The sequence below is a fragment of the Coturnix japonica genome, chromosome 8 (genome assembly GCF_054131305.1).
Source record: "Coturnix japonica strain WE chromosome 8, WE-NBRP24, whole genome shotgun sequence".
NCBI lineage: Eukaryota > Metazoa > Chordata > Aves > Galliformes > Phasianidae > Coturnix > Coturnix japonica.
The window spans coordinates 28,759,864-28,779,239 of NC_140670.1; the positions used below are offsets into that span (position 1 = coordinate 28,759,864).

General features: G+C 42.8%; 1 protein-coding gene and 1 long non-coding RNA gene across 2 annotated transcripts; both read right to left on the reverse strand.

The window, feature by feature from the left end:
* Positions 1-440: 440 nt before the first annotated feature.
* Positions 441-15,385, reverse strand: RGS10 (regulator of G protein signaling 10). The gene is made up of 5 exons (XM_015867465.3): positions 15,227-15,385; positions 12,317-12,435; positions 11,038-11,124; positions 6,610-6,753; positions 441-3,503 (listed from the first exon to the last, which is right to left on the reverse strand). Exons 1-5 carry the CDS (start codon positions 15,354-15,356, stop codon positions 3,357-3,359), a joined length of 627 nt encoding a protein of 208 aa, XP_015722951.2. The 5' UTR covers positions 15,357-15,385; the 3' UTR covers positions 441-3,356.
* Positions 15,386-15,497: 112 nt separating this feature from the next.
* On the reverse strand, positions 15,498-16,266 carry LOC146760008 (uncharacterized). Its single transcript, XR_014948780.1, has 2 exons — positions 16,007-16,266; positions 15,498-15,848 (listed from the first exon to the last, which is right to left on the reverse strand). It is a non-coding gene; the product is annotated as an uncharacterized LOC146760008 (long non-coding RNA).
* Positions 16,267-19,376: the final 3,110 nt, after the last annotated feature.

A 19,376-nucleotide genomic window follows, 5' to 3' on the forward strand; every position in this document is an offset into this window, starting at 1 on the left:
AGGTCAATGTGTTCATTAGATTTGATGAAAAAACCCAGAACTGTTAGCCTCCTTTACTTGCAGCTGCATATCCCTACATGTTATTCCCCCAGGAACCAGGAGAGGGTGCTGTTAAATTTGGCTATTATTTCCACTAATCCAGAGAGAACCAAGATCTATAAAACATTATCGTTGGGTGCTTTTTAACTCCTTGAAACACAAGCATAATGAAAGAAATGGGAGGTGAATGTAAAGCATATTCTGCTGTTTAAGTGACGTTCTGCTATGTGCTCAAACACTTGAGCCCCAGAACAGAACCCACTGTGTTTATCCCATTTTATCTTTCAAGAAAAACAGCTGACTGCGAGGGAATGTAAGCAACTGTGTTAACAGAGAATGAAAGCAGACAGTGGGATAACTACAGAGCAAGTTTCAAAGTAAAACAGCGATCAGCACACAGATTCAGTATCTGTAGAGTATTTTAATTTTTAGCAGAGAAACACACATTAGGGTAGAGTTTTAGGCATGTGATAAGGCAGGAAACTTCTCTTGTTTGCTTTCTGTGCTTACATCTTCTATGTAAAGGAATAGACCTTTCCCGTCTTTGACCTCTAAGTAAAGCAGTAATCAATACTCGGAGCATGAGGTTCAACACAAGGTTTACAGTTATTACTGGAACACACAGGATTTACTCATAGTGAAGCTTTTTTTTATTACTTTCTGTGCACTTTGTTGCACGTCTCTGAGAAATGTTGGATTGGTGATGATATCATCAGAAGCCAATAACATTCTGCACACACATTCATAGATGCTGCAATTACAGATATCTGCTTGCACTGCTTTTCTTCATTTGTTCTCTTAATGAGAAATACAGTCCATCTAATCGGTACAAATCTGATTTCTGCAGCTTCAAGTCTACTTGCAAACAAAAATACCACAATGGAACACCGCAAATCCTGGAAAGACAGACAATGAGGCAACAAACTTTGCACTGCTGAGGCAAAAGAGAAATATAAAGATTAAGAATTATGTGAATACAGTTATTATTATCTTTAAAACATAGGAGGCACTGACATAAACATCACAGGCATTGAAGTGCTGCTAAAAACACTCACTCACTTATATCTGCGTAGCTTTTGGCTGGCAGCAGAGTAGAGCACCTTTGTGTCTGCTCCTGCAGGGCATTTGCTGTAGCCAAGCAAATAACACAGTACCTGAAAGGGAGCGTATTGCCAAGGAAAGAGTTGTTTATGAGCAGTTACAAACAAGTATGTTCTCTTAATGCCCTGCCATTGTTCATACAACCTCTGGTTTAATTTATTATTATTAATACTTGGTAGTCAAAGACTCTTCTCAGTTAATTGTGCATTTTTTAAAATCAATATGATTAAAAATGAATCTACTGCACATCCCTGTGATGAATGTGGTAAGAATTCATTCTGCACTTCCCCCAACCCTACATTTTTCTACATCACAAAGACTTCTGCCATAATTACTGGGGAACAGACAAATCTTAGCTCCTAAATGTGTTCAAGTGGCCCACTCTGCAGGATTTGATTGTATCAGAAGTTCCATCCCTTGCAGTGGAAGGAGATATGAGTTCACTGTGTGGTCAGTTTTCCAAAGAGGTGATCCTGAGATTACAAATAGTTGGCAAGTCTGGAACTGGACACTTGCAGTTCCTAGGCTGCATTAAAGCAAAAGGATTCATGCACGTAATTACTTCATTCCTATTCAGCATAACATTCAAATACAAGATAAGCATGAGAACATACAATACTGAAAGTGCCTGAAGCAAGAGTATGACTTCACTTTTAAATCCTCTGGGAGCATAAAAGGTAATTTTTATGCAATGAGTGAGTTTTCATTTTAAAACGTGCATTTGGTGGGAGCTCTATCATTTCCGTTTAAAAACTTCATTTCCAAGAATGAACAGGCCATTTAGCTCTGAGAGAAGACTCGGAAGTCCCACTCCTGCTCTTAAATAGGAGACAAACCCACAGAAACCAATTTTTTTTAAACACATAACCTTTGAGAATGGATCAGAGTTGAGCAAAGTCGTAATTAAGTCCACCAAAAGAATCTGTATCCTCAAACTCTACAGCCAAAACCTAGTTTTAAAACCACTGATAGTGACAGCGATGTATGACACATATGATCTTCCTGGGAAAAAATAAGACAAAACTACATCAAAACCCAACTGCAATCTGAATAGCCAGCATGTAAACAGAGGATCAAGAACAGCAGTGCAAAAAATGAAAGAGTAAATAATGAAAGTGAAACAGAGATAGTCTATACACGCTGAAACTCATAAATAAAGCTTTGTAGCTATTTCTGCTTTTCCAGCTGGAACTGCAGTTTAGTAACACTGGCAAGTTGACTTTAGTAGAAAGATTTTAAAACCAAGTCAGAGTTTGTTGGCTGGCCCTGTGAAGAATGACTGCTGCCACACGCTGCAGGACTGAGGTGACTTAGGAAAACACGCCTGCTTTCTAGTACCGGCACCTAACACTGATGTGATGGACAACTTGAGCTGACCTGCAGGACGTGCTGAACTGAGCGTACCCAAAGTGGGAATTCAACTGTCTGATTTCCCAATGGCTGTTGGAGTTCCTCAGAGATTCCATGTAATTAAGAACTTCAGTTCCAAAGGTAGGATAAGATCCGTTCTGTGGAGGTGATTGTCTACAGCAAAAACATTGCGTAGAAATTGAAGAAAAACAGAAATGAAAATCACGACCAGGAAAATGTTTTGATTCATAAGTAAAGGCAAAGCAAAACCTCCATCACCATGAAAGAAAAAGTGACATTCTGAGAGAGGAGCAAGATTAGATTCTATTGATCTTATCCCTGAAAGATGCTGTCCTTCTATTTTAGTTTCCTATGAATGATTCATGCACAAAATAACTGAAAACATACTCCTCAACAGCTGCTCCCAACAACGTGGAAAGTAAAAGCCAGGCACAAATAAAAACCAAAAGGCAAACACTGAGAAACAACAACAAACACCTCATATGGATGACAAAACATCCTGTCTCCCATTTCTTTACGTCGTGATGCCCCATGGAAAAAAAAAAAAAAAAAAAAAAAAAAAAAAAAGAAAGAAAAAGAAATGGAAAGCTCAACTTATGAAATATTAAATGCAATTCATACTATGGAGGAATAGCTCAGCCTTTTAACTAGGAAACAGTCTTTCAATAGGTGCTTGGTTACTTGCTCTCTTGCAAAAACAATTAGTCATTCAAGCAATTAAGAAGGTAAGTATCTCCTAAAAAGGTTTTAAACTTTTCAAGCCCTAAATGTAACTGCTATAAACATAGACTGTTCCTGAGTGTAATTTCATCATTATATTGCCTCTCCTCTTGAGATCCGCTGTATCATGTGTTGTAGATTCTTGATGCTCTTTTAGCTGCAGTCTGAGGTTCTGATGAATTCTCCTCTTGCTCCTCAGACTTCTTATGGTTTAGGAATATGTCAGACTTTAAGAAGCGGCTGTAGCTGTCGTATTTCATGAGATTGAATATCTGGTGAGAGGAGACAAAAATACAAACAACGACCTCATTAAAACTCCACTTTAAATTAAAAGGACAGAATATGAGTTTACTTTGTGGTTGTTCTGTTAGTAACGCTAGTTCTGTAATTACTAAAATCATGACAATGGCTGCACATAACGAACAAGACTGCAGGTTCCACAGTCACTGCTTTGCAATTACATCCAGATTAGCTTAAGAATCAGATGACAGTTTTCATGACAGCCAACAGAAAACCTGTCCAGAGGAATGAAGCAGAGCTGAAGAAAGACGGGTACCTTTAAGGACTGCTCTCCTTTAAGTACTGTTCTAACTGCATTAGTGCTTTACATATGCAGAGCACTGAGAGAACTGAACGCCTTCCTGTCTTTTTAGAGCCAGCATACATTCAGCCTGGAAGCACGGCCTGAGAACAGGGTTTTTCTCTTTCAGGGCCCAAGTTCAGGCCCACACATCTGCTTTCTCTTCTATTTGTACCTATTTCAGACAAAAAACTAGAACTCATTTGGAGTTTTCTAGGGGAAAAAAAAAAAACACAACAACAACGAACGAACAAAAAAAGGCTTTGGAGACGAGGCTGGAGTTTGGTCAGTCTTAAGACTGCGGCTATATTTTGGTTGGTCTTAAAACAAGGAAGAAAAAGAAAACCTCAAAACTATAACCAAGGCAACAGTAAAGTCTATGGAGAAGCCTCCCTGAGCCATCATTCCTGACTCACTGCGTTTTATTGTCCCAGAGTAACCAAATTTCCAGGAAGAATTCCTGGATTCCAGCCTGCATGTTTGGATAATTCACACGTGAATAAATGGAGCTTTACCTTCACAGGCCTCATTTCCAGCTGAAAGTACAACAGGGCAGTACAGCTGCTTGCAAGGTAAAATAAATATCCAAGTACCTTTTTTTATTTTTCCACCCACATCCTCAAGGAACTTGAACAGACACAGGAAGACGAGCAAACAGAACTTGACTTTTCTGGTCAGTTCTGGAACACGCCCCATGCACGTTCCAAATAAATGATGAAAAATACTTTACTAACCATCACTGGTTTGTCTATTGAAATATTTAAGTGAACATTTCAAACTGTGGGAGTTTTGAAGACTTAAAAAATAATCCCAAAGCACCTTGATATTGACCTAAATTAATAAAGACAAGCGAGGTCAGATTACAATTGTTAGGGCTGGCTAAATGCAATATATTTATACTGCTCAAATCAGCTTACAGGAAAAAAAAAAGTTGTGAAGAAGACACTGCCTATTAAAATGTCTCAAGTCAGCAAGAGCACTGCAGGATCAAGATCTTCTCTGAGTCCCCCTGGAGCTGGTAAGCCAAATGCACAGAACAGATAAGAGTTTATAAATGCATGCAAAAGCTGAATTCTCTACTTCCTCCCTTGCTCTCATCACCTCTGCAGAGCACACAACACTTACCCTGCAAGTATTTTGACATCTACACATTTCTCTGAGTCACTTCAACACCCTTCAGCAGCAACAACTGCCTCCAGGCTGTACATTCAAGGCTACCCTGCTGCAAACAGAAGCAACGCCCATTTAAATCACTAGGTCTGCTGGAAAACTGAAGTGCTTGCTACCATCCATGTCCGAAAACAAACAAGCTCTGGATGAAGAGTCAGAGCTTCTGGACTCTGACTTTATACTTCATACAGTGTCTGTAGCAGTTACCACAGTTCTTTAGAGATTATGTTTTAAGTGTATGTATGTATATATACACACACACACCACTCATCATAACTCTACAGGAATCAAAACCAAGAGGATAACATAACTCTATTAACCAACAGCAAAAAGCAGAAGCTTCACGCACTGGAAACCTGTAACAGCCCAAATGTTCTGCATTCTGGTTTTAAAGTTTCCCACAGTATTGGGCTCTTCTCTCACTGGGTTTCTCAGTTCTGAGCTGACTAACCCCTGGCTGTTGACATGCACACTCATTTGTAAAGCTGGAAAACATTCTAACTCTGGTAGCCTGTCCAGCCACACTCATAATCATGTAATCACTTACCCTGATCTGCAGTGCTTACACTTGCCAGAGAACTTTCTCTCCCTTTTCCCAAGTCAGAAGTTCTTCCATAAAAAATGTTGCTTTTTCACTTGAAAATTGAGTTGCAGACATTTCTACTGCTAACGACTGTGAATCTGCCTGAAGAAACAGCAGAGCCTTGGGCCCTCCCTCACTTCTACTTTGGTCCTCCCTCTCGATCACCTCTACTGATGGATCTATCTCCCTGCTAACACCGTCAGTGCCCAATGTGAAATAGGCTCAAATCGGATACTGTATCTCCACACACATAAAAAGAGAGTAACATAAAGAGCCAAAGGGAACACACAGCTCGTCCTGAGGATGGCACAGTAATTAAACACAGTACAGACTGCAAGTGCTGGAAAGCTGCAGATGAGAACAACTCACTTTATTACCTGGGACTTAAAGTAAGCTAACAACTAAGAAAATTTACCACCTGCAATACAACACTTAATTTCTACCAGACCTCCCAAGTTCTGTAGGATAATTCAAAGCAGAAGCCAACTCCTCTTCTAAGCCAACTCTTGTGTGTTACAGAAGAGGAGGCTGTTCAGAAAATTTCATTATATTCACATCAAAACCAAAACAAAGCAAAGAGAAGAATCTTGAGCTCTCAAGAAAACCAGTGGCAACTACAGAAACAAACATCAGCAATGACTCAGCACAAGAGAACACACAGGAAAACGCAGGCACCAAGTTAGTCACTGGGTGACTATCAGGCTACCAGCAGAGGAACCCAGGAACAAACTTCATCCATGTTGCCAGGAAAGTCCTGAACTGGAATTCACTTGGCTGCACTCAGTCTCCTGGCCAAGCGGCCCTAACAAGACCTGGGGTACCAGAAACATGCTGTCTGTGTTAGGAACTCTACGGAGGAAAGGAATCAACTTCATGCCTACTGATTTTTGTTTCAACCTAGGAGCCAAACTGCTAATTCAGTCCATGTCATTGGTAGCAGCAGTAGGCAGAATCCTAACTCTCCTATTTCAGATTGTGCTTAGAAACCAAAGTCCATTAAAAGCAGACAACAGCTAAGGCATATGCAAGTAGAAGAGACCCTTACCTGATCCTGCAGCTTCTGAAACATTAGAGGGTGAGGTGTCTCCAAAATTGTCTCATTCAGACGTGACTGCCCTTCAACATTGACTTGCGATGAAGCTTTATTTGACAGGAAGGTCGTGTATATTTCTTTAGCTTTTTCTCGCATCTGCAAAAGGACACATTTATTTAAAGATTATAAACTGGAAATATTCACAATATTTGTTAAAGTTTTACTGGGTACTCCTCACATCTTAAAAACAAAAGAGCCTGAGTTGAAAAGGAAACAAAACAAAAGGACATACCTGTTTGTACTGGAGAAAAACCTTTCTCCACAGGCCACCTCCTGCCCTGACATTAGCAGAAGGTGGGGGTATTCAGCACTTAGGTTAAGCAGCAGCTGTGATGTTGAAGTCTGGCTAAAACCAGGTAAAGCAGTGCAAGATTGTACATAATTAGCAACAATGCCCTGTCTTTGTTACTTAAAAAAACTATTTTTATTAGTAAGTAATCGGGGATGTGCAAAAACTTGGAGGGAAAAACAATACTGTGGAAACTTACTCTCACTGTTAGGCACAACTAAGCAAACTAGTCCATAACACATGCTGCTTCTAGTCAGCCTTGTAATACAGCTTACACGCATTGTCATAACCGTGTTTTTGCCTCAGGGCTGCTCACATGCAACACTGTGTACAAGATCAAAAGAAACACAACTACTTTTTGGCCAACAATAAGGACAAGACTCCAAAGAGGCCCTGAAAGCTGATAAATATGGGTTAGCGTTACTCACACAAAGCAGTCTGCCCTGATTTCAGTGGTTTTCTGCTAAGTCAGTAACAGTGACAACATTTTGACCATACCTGTCATTATCCCTAAGGCTCAAAGCAATGTACAAGTTGCCAAAATCCTTTAAAATTAAATGCAAGCCCATCAGATGAGAGAAAGGCAGGAAGAATAGTGCCAAATAAGCCTTGCTACAGCATTCCGAGCTCACCGCGCTGAAAGCAAGGCATGATGAACAGCAGGTGCACTAAGACAATTAGCAGTAGGTACCTGTCAGTAACACCCATCACATGTAACGTGCAACTGTCTCCAGACCAGCACAAACTAAAGGACTGTCTTTGGCAGGGAATGAGCTTGAAGAAGGAAGCACTTAAACCCTTGCCCATGAACAAGTCATGGAATTCCTTTTATGTTTTACAGCCGAGAATCAACATTTGGTGATAATTAGAAGGAAAGCAACATGTGTTTGACAATGTGTAATGCCTACAGTTAACTCTCTGTCTGCTGAAAGGGACACATTTTCCAGAAGGACTCCTTCTTAAAACAGATGATTCATCCAGTGATAAATTATTTTATCTCAGCTCACAATTAAGTGCTTTATAAAAGGCCTTGATCATTTCAGTTTCACAGATCAGGGGACAGTGGGTAAACCGGGTTTGTCCTACATGAGCAATTAACCTGTCAGAAATGTGGCCTCATTAACTAGGTGGACACCATGGAGAAAGGAAAGCAAAGGAAGGCTTGAAGGGAAATGTGAGAGAACAGAGAAGTACTGTGAGGAAGTTAGAGAACATGGGGGGGAACGAGGAGACTGTGTGGGAGGTTGGTGAAATGGGGTGGATTTCTGGATTGTGTGGGGAAGAACTGACAAAGGAAGTGAAAGCACTGTGGCAGAGGGGGGTGATGTCACTGGAGAAGTGCAGGAGAGCTGACATTACAGTACTGCAGAAATATGGCAACACAAAATTGACCTCCACAGATTCTGCTTCATGTGGAACAACTGTTAAGCTACACCTGTGTTCCAGCGGTAAAGCAGCAGTTTAACAAAAACCAGAAAAATAAATGAAGTTACAGTTAAAGCTGCCAATAGGTTCATACATTCCTCAAATGACAACACGGGGAAAGCCAGGTTCAAGCAGAGGAGAAAGCCATGTTACCAGTTCAATGGGTGGAACTCTTTGCTCTGCATTAGCCTGAAGTTAATGCCTCCGCACAGGGGACCCTACTCTGAATTCTAAACACCTTCCTCACAGGTGGCTATGGAAGGACTGCTGGCAGTTCTCACACCTGTGTGCTTGCCCCAGCATCTGTGCCAGGTCCACATCTGGAAAACAAAGTACTGCCTACAGAAACCCCCTTCACCATCCAAATATATTTGTTCCCCACTTGGTTATTTCCAACTTCCTTTCATAAGATCAAATTCAGCTCTCAGGCACATGCGGTTCCCAAATGAGGTGGATGGAAGTCCCAGAGCTCATCAGCACAGACTCCAGCCATTAGCAGCTGTGTAGCGTGACCCAGTCCTGTGTAACTGCTGCCACATTCCAGAGCAGTAGCAGAAGGAACTGCTGAATATGTATAGAATTGTAGGAACATTTCGGTTGGAAAAGACCTTCAACATCATAAAGTCCAACATCCATATTTGTTCTGATGGCCTCCACAAAACTCCCTGATGTATTTAGGTGAATTTCTGCAATATTTGAGAAGATTCTTTGTTGTATGAAGTGTAATATTGCAAGATAAGAAATCGTTAAACCTTGGAAAGTAGCACAGTGGACGTGTTTGTTATTTGGTTAACAATCACAAATGCAACAAGCACATGACTAACCCAAATGAAATATTTAAACACCATTCACTTATTGCCACCACTCCTGTTTCAATAATTAAACACGTGTCCTAAAATAAGGATCATATTGGTGGCAGCAGAGCTTGCTATTTACAAGTAAACTTGGCATAACTCCTTCCTGATCTTCACTAAAATTTACATTTCCATTTTAACTTCAGTTTTAAGGGAACAACAAAGAAAATATCTTTTTTTTCTTTCCCCTGAACTACAGAGTTATTTCCTGAGCTGGGAGTAACAGTTTGTGCTTCTACGCTACAAGAAAACAGGCTGAATTCAGTCCACCCAAAGACTCGCCTAGACAAGTACTATCTCTACTTGCTGCCTGACTGCACACACTGAACATCTCCCCTGAATCCTGATTTTATACTTCAAAAATAGACCTGATTTAATCCAGGTTAAACTGAAATCTGCTTTCTCTGACCAAAATCTGAGCTCATGAGAGCTGGCTTCTGCAGTAAACCTCTTCTAATGAGAAGCAGGTTATAAACGAAGTGAGCTGTTTTTAGAATACTTCGCTCTCATTACATAGATACAAAGCCATCTCTGCAAGAGTCGCTTTCAGAAGACATATTCAAGCTTATTGCTCTCATAAACAGTGAAGGATTTGTACTTTCAGTGCTTTTTCTAGCCATGGAAATTATCTCATCAAAGCCACCCATAAACAATAGCTGCAAAAACCTATTGCCAGTCTGTGTCATTCCAAAGCACATTTATTATGCCTGCCTGTAATAGTTTTGCCAGTACTAGACTCCAAACATCATTATTTGCCATACGCTGCAATGATTAGTACTGAATAATTAAGCTGAATGGAAATGAATCAAGTCTCTGTCCATTTGTTTGGCGATCCATTCAAGTATCTGCTAAGCTACTATCTGCATACAGCAGTTTACCATCTCCTGTACTGGCATCTATGATCCTGTAATAACTAAAAAAATGGAAACGATTTAGCAAGGGAAAATACTATTACTGTCCAATTGCAAAACATGGAACCTTACAGGAGGATCTTCTGTTTTCATTTCTGTTCTAAAATCCACAGCTTCAGACCCCTTGGCAAGGACATGGCGTGTGTACACAACATAAAAACCAACACAAATCTGCCAGATTAAAGTTAAGAAAATAAAGAAATCACCAGACCTTTTTAGAAAGGAAACATGGCACCTATGTTAGGCCTGACCCTACAGGCTTCAAAGTAGAACTGAAAGCAGAATCTGTGCTCCTGCTGGAACAAATGGAGGTGGGGATCCACGCAGCAGAAAAAAGTTACTGCAATAGTTAAAACGTTTCAAATGGAACATTTGTTACTAGAAGACGACAGCTTTCACACAAACAGCCCATGTTCTGGGCTCAACTCAATGCAAATAAATATTTAAACAAAATCTAAATGGTTCCTCAGCTTCTTCTGCTTTGGTCATTTGAGAAAGCATTTTGTTTTGGGATTGTCAAACATTTTGTTTGTGCTCTTCCTTGTTTTCATACTTCTGTTTCAAGAGCAGCGTTGTGTATTTTCATGTAACAGCCATTAAGTTTTACAATGTCATAAATGAAACATCTTTATGCTTTCAAACATGATGCAGTGTTACTGAATTAAACCTCTTGCTACTCCAAACCAACAAAACGTTCAGTTTTCCTAACAGGGGAAACTCGACAACTTCAGCTTTTTGTTTCCATCTGAAATAAAACCGACTTTGTTTCCAAGCAATTCCAGCAGGGTAAGTTCAGTGCCATTCCTCCCAGTGCATTTATCTGCACTCCTAAGAAGCACGTTAAGCTCCACCTCTGCTATGGAACTGTTGTTGATGAGCAGAATTTATTTAGGAATCATACCTGTTTTTTTCCCTGTGTTTTCTTGAATTCCTCGCACGCTAACCAGAACAGAACATTTTCTTCGCTGAATTCCTTCTTTAAGAACTCCTAGGGAAAAGAAAAGTCAGCAGATGTTAGAACCCAATTTCTCCATTGTTTTTCTCTCTTCCTCTTACAGCTATTCAAACAAGATGCTGCCCAAGGCTGGTTTGATCATGGCACGACTTTCCATAATGTGGGGTAACAAAATCACCGCACAGTGCATCAAACCTTACTAAACAAACAATCCATCCAGCTCTTGAAAAGCACATTCCAGGAGAACACAAGCTCCATTTAAGAGCTCTGTCTCAGAGCTTATCAATAACTCACAAGGTTTCCTGCTTCTCCCTTAAATAACATGAATAATTTTATAGTTATTACTTCAAAGGAAACCCAAAAATGTATAAATCCATTTGTAGGTGAGTAAATGATCCATTTTAACAGGGCAGCAGCTCACTCAATATTCCTGTTTTGTCTGTTCCTGATTTACTAATGAGTAAAATCTCTACAAACAACAGTTTCCAAATATAAAAACCAGTGGCAATAAATTTACTGCAGTAACTAAAGCAGATGTATTTGCAGGCTCTAAACAGTGTTTAAACAAAGCACATCCCCCAAAAGCGCAGCATATTTTAGAATCAGAGAGAAAAAGCACATTAAATTGATGTATAAAAAGCAACAACTGAAATATTTATAGCTCCAAGACTTTCAGTTTTCCCTTTCAGATTCAGAAAACGGAGATTAAGTAATGTGAAAAACTAATTGGAACTGAGAAATTGTTACAAGAATTCTAAATCACACAGTCATTACAGCGCTGTGTAATTCTGGCTGACTTTGCTTTTCAAACCAGTCTGAGAGGAAACAATTTTATCCCAGGCTTTTTAGCAGTGCTCAGTCCAGCAAAGCCAGACTTGACCACTAGTCCTTACTCACACAGTGAATCCCTCCGACTTGGGCTAAAAGGCCAAATTAATACCTCAAACCTGCATTCCAAGCTGCTCGAGCCCGTCTGTAGCCAAATTAAAGAGATTTTTTTCATCCAGTACAGCTGCTGCAGCACAGAATAAGACACCAATGCACCCCATCAGCAGCTCAGAGAATGCCACAGCTGGAACTCTGCCGCCTCTGCTCAGGGCACGCAATTAAAGGCTGCAAGCTGGGTACCTACAGCACTGCCACAACTGCACCGTTTACGTTGAGGCTCATTCATCTTTAAATCCTAATGTTAGTTTATATTAATATTCATAGGTAATATAGCAACCCTAAAGCGTTTAACTCCTTCAGGATCTTCAAGGAGGTTCTCCAGTGACGTAGCCCATTCTGAGGTTCCTTTCGAGCTCTGGCGGCTGCTGCTTGGGTGACCCTCGCTGTCATTTATCTCTGGAAAAAATGAGCAAAGCACCATCTTTGTTAGAGGTGATTAATAGCACAGGCATTTCTTCCCTGTTCCCCTGTGCGCCTTTGAATTACAGCTGCTCTCTTTAAAGAAAACACCATAAAACTGAAAATAAACACACGCACATATTTGAATTCTTCTTTGCATCTGAAGAGGTAAAAGCGTCTTGCAGCCAGATAATCCACGAGCACATCAGCAGGCACTGTACTGCTTTATGGCATTGCTTTATGGCATTGCTTTATGGGAGCTCAAGCACCTTTTGTATGTGGGACACAATGACCACAGCCTGGGCAGCAGAAGGATCACGTGCCTTTGTTCTGCAGTCAGTGACATCGGCCTTAGAATCAAATCCTGGTCAGTCACACACATTACAAGGGAATGGGAAGAAACCAAATGAGAAAGAAATGCCATACTTTGTTGAGCAGAACAAGTCCAACATATTAACTTACTCTAATGGGAGGAAAGAGAGCTGACAGAAGAGCTTTGTTCCAGCTGAGTCAACCTGCACGTGGGCACACAACAGCTGGGTGGGTTCTGGTTGCTTCTTTCTTTCCAAGTCCCCTGAAATTTCTTTTCCTTACAGTGAGTTGTGCTGAGCCCAGGACTTCTGAGCCCACCAGGCATCACCCAGGGCAGCCAGCATGTGGTTCTGCACAGCTCCATCCCAGGGATACAAAGTACATCACATTCAAGGCTGGCGATGCCAAAAAGCTGTTTGCTGGCTACGCATCAGAAGACCAATTACTTGGGAAGAGTCCAGGAATTCTACTGCTGATCTGAAGAACTCTAAGATACACACAAAGAGCTCGGCCTTCTCTCCCCTTACACTTACAGTGTCTGCTGAAGGCAGCAGAAGTGCAGGCCACGAGGAATCAGGCACTATTCAGGGTCCCTACGCATTGAACAGACACATAAAGCTCCTCCAGTAACCAGTACAGCTGCCATTTGTTTTCATAACCCCTTTATTTCTCCCTCCTGGCTTACTGGAAATAAAGATCTTAGTTACTTCCGCTTATGTTCTCTTCCTCCACCCCGAATCAAAACCTCAGCAAGTATCTCCAAGAGCCATCTTTGCAGTGCTATACTATCAGATACCCTCTTCAGCTGGTAGCTGTGCTTAAAACCCTACAAAATACCAGCAGTGCAGCACAGAGAGCTGGACAATCTCCTCCCAACAGTGAGAAGGACTGTCTGCAGTGAAGGAAAACCTCCCATTTACACTTGATAGGATTCCAGATGAGAGCTTTCCTCTGGCTGCTCTCCCTCTGTTCTCATCTGACCAAGGCAACTCTATTCCCCTCCAACCACCAACAATTTCACCCCCAGCCCATACAGCACAACCTGGAGGTTTGATTACACCCCATCAAATGGAGCCCTAATACAGCAGCACAGCCCAATTGGGATTGTTACTCCATGGATGAGTTTCATTTAGCAAATGTAATGCCTAATTTCTATTATTATTTAGAGGCAGGTTTTCCCCACAGTAACCCCCATGTTCTTAAGACTAAATTCCCTTAAATACCTCCTCTGAAGGGCAGTTATACAGATAACCTTCAGTTACCATCACCTGCTGATAATCTGCCCTGCACAGCAGCCAGCGGCTGTACCAGCACAGCAAGTGATAACGTGCTTCTCTTAACCTCTTCTGTTTAAGCAGCAGCCCATGCTGAGCCAGCCAGCGGGCACTGAGCTGCACAGCTGCACCGGGGGAGAATCTGCCAGCAGCTTTACCCTGTCACACAACAATATTGCCACACTGAGCTGCGGATAAAGGCTCATTGTAAGGGGCAGATGTAACGCCAAGCGCAGTGCCAACAACACTGCAACGGGCAGCTGGAACACAGCATCCCAAACGGCCAACAGCTGCACCCAGCAAACGCAGGCATTGAAAATACACAACGAGCAGAACTCACCGCTCTGGCACTCAGCAACCAAACACGTGCAAACCCAACCTGATGGAGATTGATAGAGATACAGCAGATGGAGCTGGGCACTGCCCTGCATAAGGACCGTGCGCTGTGACAGCTCCCACCTGCAGCTGCAATGGGCGCCGAGCGGGGCTCACAGCAGCTCATACGGCAGCAAGAGGTTTCGAGGTGTTGAATAGTCTCATAGAACTGTACGCACCACACGTGCTCCTCCCCGTTCGCCTGGATGCTTCACAAAGCTGCGAATTTCGTTGTTAATTACAATCTCCCAGCACCGCGTCTCGTCCTGCGGTCAGGGCAGCACTGGGAGCTGCAGCCGGCAGCCTGGAGTTAATAACGCCGGGTTATGAAACGGGAAAGCCCGCGGCAGAGCCGAGCTGCTCCGAGCCGGACGGGTCCTACAGCACGGCACGGCGAGGCCCAACGTCCTCTTTGTGCCGCCGGATTCTACTTATAACTCTAAGGAAGGAAGCTGGGGGGACGTTCTGCTCCTGGAGCATCTCTGTGCTCGCTCTCCTGTCGCGTTCGGCTTTTCTTAGCGACACGGCGGCGACGTTCCCCGGCGGGATCTTCCCTTGGTGGCTTCCACCCCCGCAGCTCGGCAGCTCACAGCCCGCCCTGCTCACGGGCTCGGAGCGTTCTACAGGCGGAGCATCCGAGCCCTCCCGGAGCCGTGGCGCTCCCTCACCGGGCTCCAACAGAACCATGAGCCCGTTCCCTCCCTCCCGTTCCTCACAGCACCCACCGGCGGGAAGCTCCGGCCCCGCCCTCCCTCTCTCTCTTTCCGCCTGTCAGTGCCGGTTCGGATCAGCCCCGCGCGGCTCCTCGCGCTCTCCCCGCTCATTACCTGACGGCGGCCGCTTCCTGCTGAGCCGGCTCACTGCTCGGTTGAACATCTCTCGTGGCGGCCGGGCGGCCCCGCGCTGCACGGAGCTCAGGGGGCGGCCCCGCCTGCCCCGCCCCGACCGCCGCCTCATGACGGAGCCGCCTCCCGCCTCCCGCGCTGAGGGCCCGGAGCGGGTCACCACACAGCTCCACCTCAGCGCATCAAACGCGGCTGTGCCAGCGCGGGATGCACAATTTAAGTACGTTTAAATCAATGAAAACATGCCGTGTGATTATAGTTTATGTTCAGCTTTTATTTCTGCTTTCAACACCACGTTCACATAGGAAAGTTCACTTAAAACTGAACGTAAAGCCCACACAGTGAAAACAAGCACATCCTTCTTGTGAGGGAAGCAGCATAGAACAGGCCTGAAGTGAAGACAGTGGAAAATGCTTCAGACATGGCCACATGAATCAGGAGCAAAAAGGGGAATTTGTTTATCCAGCATCACTCATCTCGACCTTGGAAAAATGCCGATTCACTGCCCTGTTGGTGCTGCTTTTTAAAATATAATTAGGGCTGATAGCGGGGAGGGATAAAGACACTGAGATGTGGTGAGTTTTATCCAGTCCAAACCTGGAGACTGAAAGGAAGAAAAAAAACCACAAAGGAGAATTAACACGTTTTTAAAATCACTCTGCAAATATCAGAACAAGTATAGGAATAAGAAACCAAAAGACTCACAACACAGGGGGACCACCATCATCTTGCACAGATATAAGGGACACTGAAAGTGATTACCTGCTAAGAACCAGGTGGCAGCGCAGCACGGAAGGTGAACACACCTCTGTCCACTAGAAGCACATCTAATTAAAAACACAGCAAAGACTGAGCATGAAAATGAGACACGCAGCTTTAGCAGTAACTGAATCACAGCTCACAACTTAAGTACAACTTAAGGATGGTGGTGGATGTATATTCACGTATGTACAGGTCAGCTTTATACTCCACAGAACACAAGTTTTGCACTTAAAGCCAACAGTCACGCTCTAATGTTTCCAGCAGGGCTGCACAACAGTGATCCCTTGTGGTAGCCATGGAATATAGTAGTTCCAAGAGGACAATTCTTTCTTCCAGACCTAAAACATGAAGCATCCTTGTGCTTCCAGGTTCAAGAAACATTCAAATAGAAAAGGTTCTTTAGAGGCACACTGCAAACCTGAAAGGTCATTTCAATAACTACGTAGTTAGTCCCCACCCTGTCATGACCCAAATCCAAACCAGAGGACTTGAATGAAGCAATAAGTTGTGTCAGCTGCTCTTTCTCATCACGTTCAATGATCCATCATTAAAGGACATAACTCATTTGTGGAATGAAGTATCTCCTTCATTGAATGGGCAATGCAAAGAGCATTTATCATGGAACAGTACCTCTGCCTGCCTGCTTACTGGGGTCAAAGATCCAGCTCCTCAAATAGAGGATGGCAGCTTCTCATTATAAGCCATGATATTTCAACTGCAAGTTGGCTCTCGTAAGTCAACTTTCATCTCAGAAATGTAAGCATTATTCAGTGTTTCATGTGGTGGAGCCTGTGATTCTTAATTCCTACCCATCTCTGCTCCAGAAATGAGACTTTAAAGACACTGAACATGCACAAAACCCTTCCCACACCGCTGTGCTATCTGCAGAAGGCAGTCATGATTTGTGTTTGATGACAGGACTTGCCACTGTATCACGTACAACACTCATCTTGCCCGTGTATCATCCCATTTCACCACTTCTCCCCCCAGAAGACAAGTTTCCACCCTCCTCTGCCCCCTTCCTTTTCAGCAGCTGGAAAAAACAGCCGCCAAGTTGCTGGGATCAGCGAGAATCTGGGTTGGTGCAAAGGAAAATGACCAGCACTGTGAGCAGAGAAACAACACCCCACCTCAGGTGAAGAACTCCCAGCAGAAGCTTCTGTACGTCTGATGTCTCCTGCAGTGTCTCTAGGAGAAACACAAGGAAATTAAGACGAGGCACTTTAAGATGAGGGGCTACAGTGTAAAGAGCCTTTGGTCCCCCAAAAGCCCGCGGACATCTTGCTTTCAAAGAGCTGCAACAATTCCAATGTTATTGCTCAACACAAAATAGGCAGAGTACACTCAATTCCTTGACACAAGTCCACTAAGTCTATTTCCTCTAAATAAAACAAGACTGCAGCTTTGGCACCCTACTGACAGCCTGTATGTTAGGAAACAAGGTACAGCACCGCTCCTTCTTACAGCATATCGGAAACACTTTAATCACCAAAACTGTTCAGATCAGGTTTAATTAGAGCACGAGATGTTGTGTATTTAAGCAAGAATAACTCATTCAAATAAACATTAGTAATATCAACTTCTGAAACAAGACTCTTTAGATATTGGTGAGCAGAGCACGTCACTCATACACACCATCTAGAGCTGTATATATCCCCACAGAGATGACAAACAGCATTCACCCATCATCACACAGTGCTACTCTTTAACATTCAGGAAACATTGCTGCATTTTCTTTGATTGGAAACAATGGTACAATGGGAGAAGGGGAAAAAAAAACAATAATTTCTATGTGATACATAGCAAAAAACACAATATTTTTAATTCCTTCTTCCTTAAAAAAACCAACTGGAATCTCAAGTTACCTGCAATCAGACATGGCAAAGACCTTCCCAGCAGCTACTGCCTCACCGCTGCCATTTAAGAACAGAAATACAGTTACACAGTGAACCCCCTAAGCCTGACAATGTTTGACAAGCATATAAGACCAGAATAAAATGCTCGCTCAGCTTCAGAACCCCTTCCTGCTGTTAAACCAGTCATCCACAATAACTCCAGGTGCCCCACTCTATCCATATGAGTGCAGATTCAAGTTGCAACAAGGCAGTACTTTCCACTCTTTCTTTTTAAATCACACCGAATAAAAGATTGCCTGTTCTTCAGCAGATGAACAGTGTAACAAAAGCTTTTATTGCTGACCAGGAAAAATTCCATGTGATTAAAACAGGCTTGTGCCCTTGTTCAAAAGCAGTCGGATATCAAACTACTTATGTCCATACAGTTTAAGGCTGCTTCTGTGAAACAAGAGAACAAATCACTGATTTTCTTCAAAATCCAGCCTCATTTGCTGAGTTTTTGGTGAGCACAACAACAGAAGTTCTGACACAGAGAGCAGCTGGCTGCTGAGGTTACCTGCAGGAAGAATATACCCAGAACAAATACACACAAGGAGGCAGGACTGATGAAAACCTCCAGGAGCCCTTAGATTCACAGCCGTCCTACTACAACTCCACAAAGTACAAACCGGCTTTGTGTGAAAAATGGCAAATAAGACATCTTTTACACAATGTCGAGTGCATAGTTTACATATTCAGAGTCGTGTACCTGTTGCCAGCTTTACAGCAAAGAGGGAAAACGTTGTGACAGATGACAACAGAGGATAAGCCCTTCATCACATTTCACTTTTATTGAACATTTTCTGCAAACGCAGCTTAAAAACCTTGTTTCAGATTGCACGCGTCAAGTTAAGCCATGATAAATCAGTACGTGTTGAAATCCAAATCCTGTTAGGTAGAGGTCAATTTCTGCAGTTAAGAGAAATTACAACAGTGTAACAGTCATTCAGAAAAGCAGGACGGTGCAAGAGGCTCTTTGGTGCCAAAAAACTGTCAGTTACGCATTATGAACGGTACTGAGTAGAAAGCAATCCAAGTTACAACTCCTCCTCGCAGCGCTATAGAAACATTAAGGGACACTGGAGACTCCTCTATCTCGAGTAGTCTGTGAAGAAACATCACCATTAAAGAAAAGCTGTATAAAAACCAGTGAGAAAAGGCTTAAATGAGAAAGTACATCCTATCCCTCCTCCTGATACACGGGTCAGGTAACGCCCCGCTCTGCATGTTATTGAATCAGATTTGAAGTGAGCTACACAGTGAGAGCTGACGGATCATTGCCTTAAAGTTACACCCACTAATATGGGCATTTACGTGGCAATGTACTTCTAACATCTAAATCTTCATTAGTGCCTAAAGAACACACCGCTCGCACACCAGCATGTGCTCAGAACACAGTCGTAAGTCAAATACCTTGAGTGAGTTCTGTAGAAAGCCCGGATTTCAAATGAAGTCTAAGAAATCCTACAATAACT

Excerpts from the sequence above, each read along its gene's own strand:
- RGS10 (XM_015867465.3), bottom strand. The coding sequence starts at position 15,356 with ATGAGGCGGCGGTCGGGGCGGGGCAGGCGGGGCCGCCCCCTGAGCTCC. Across the intron at positions 12,436-15,226 it reads CAGGAAGCGGCCGCCGTCAG|AGATAAATGACAGCGAGGGT; the intron begins GTAATGAGCGGG and ends CATTTTTTCCAG. Across the intron at positions 3,504-6,609 it reads TTCAGAAGCTGCAGGATCAG|ATATTCAATCTCATGAAATA; the intron begins GTAAGGGTCTCT and ends TCCTCTCACCAG.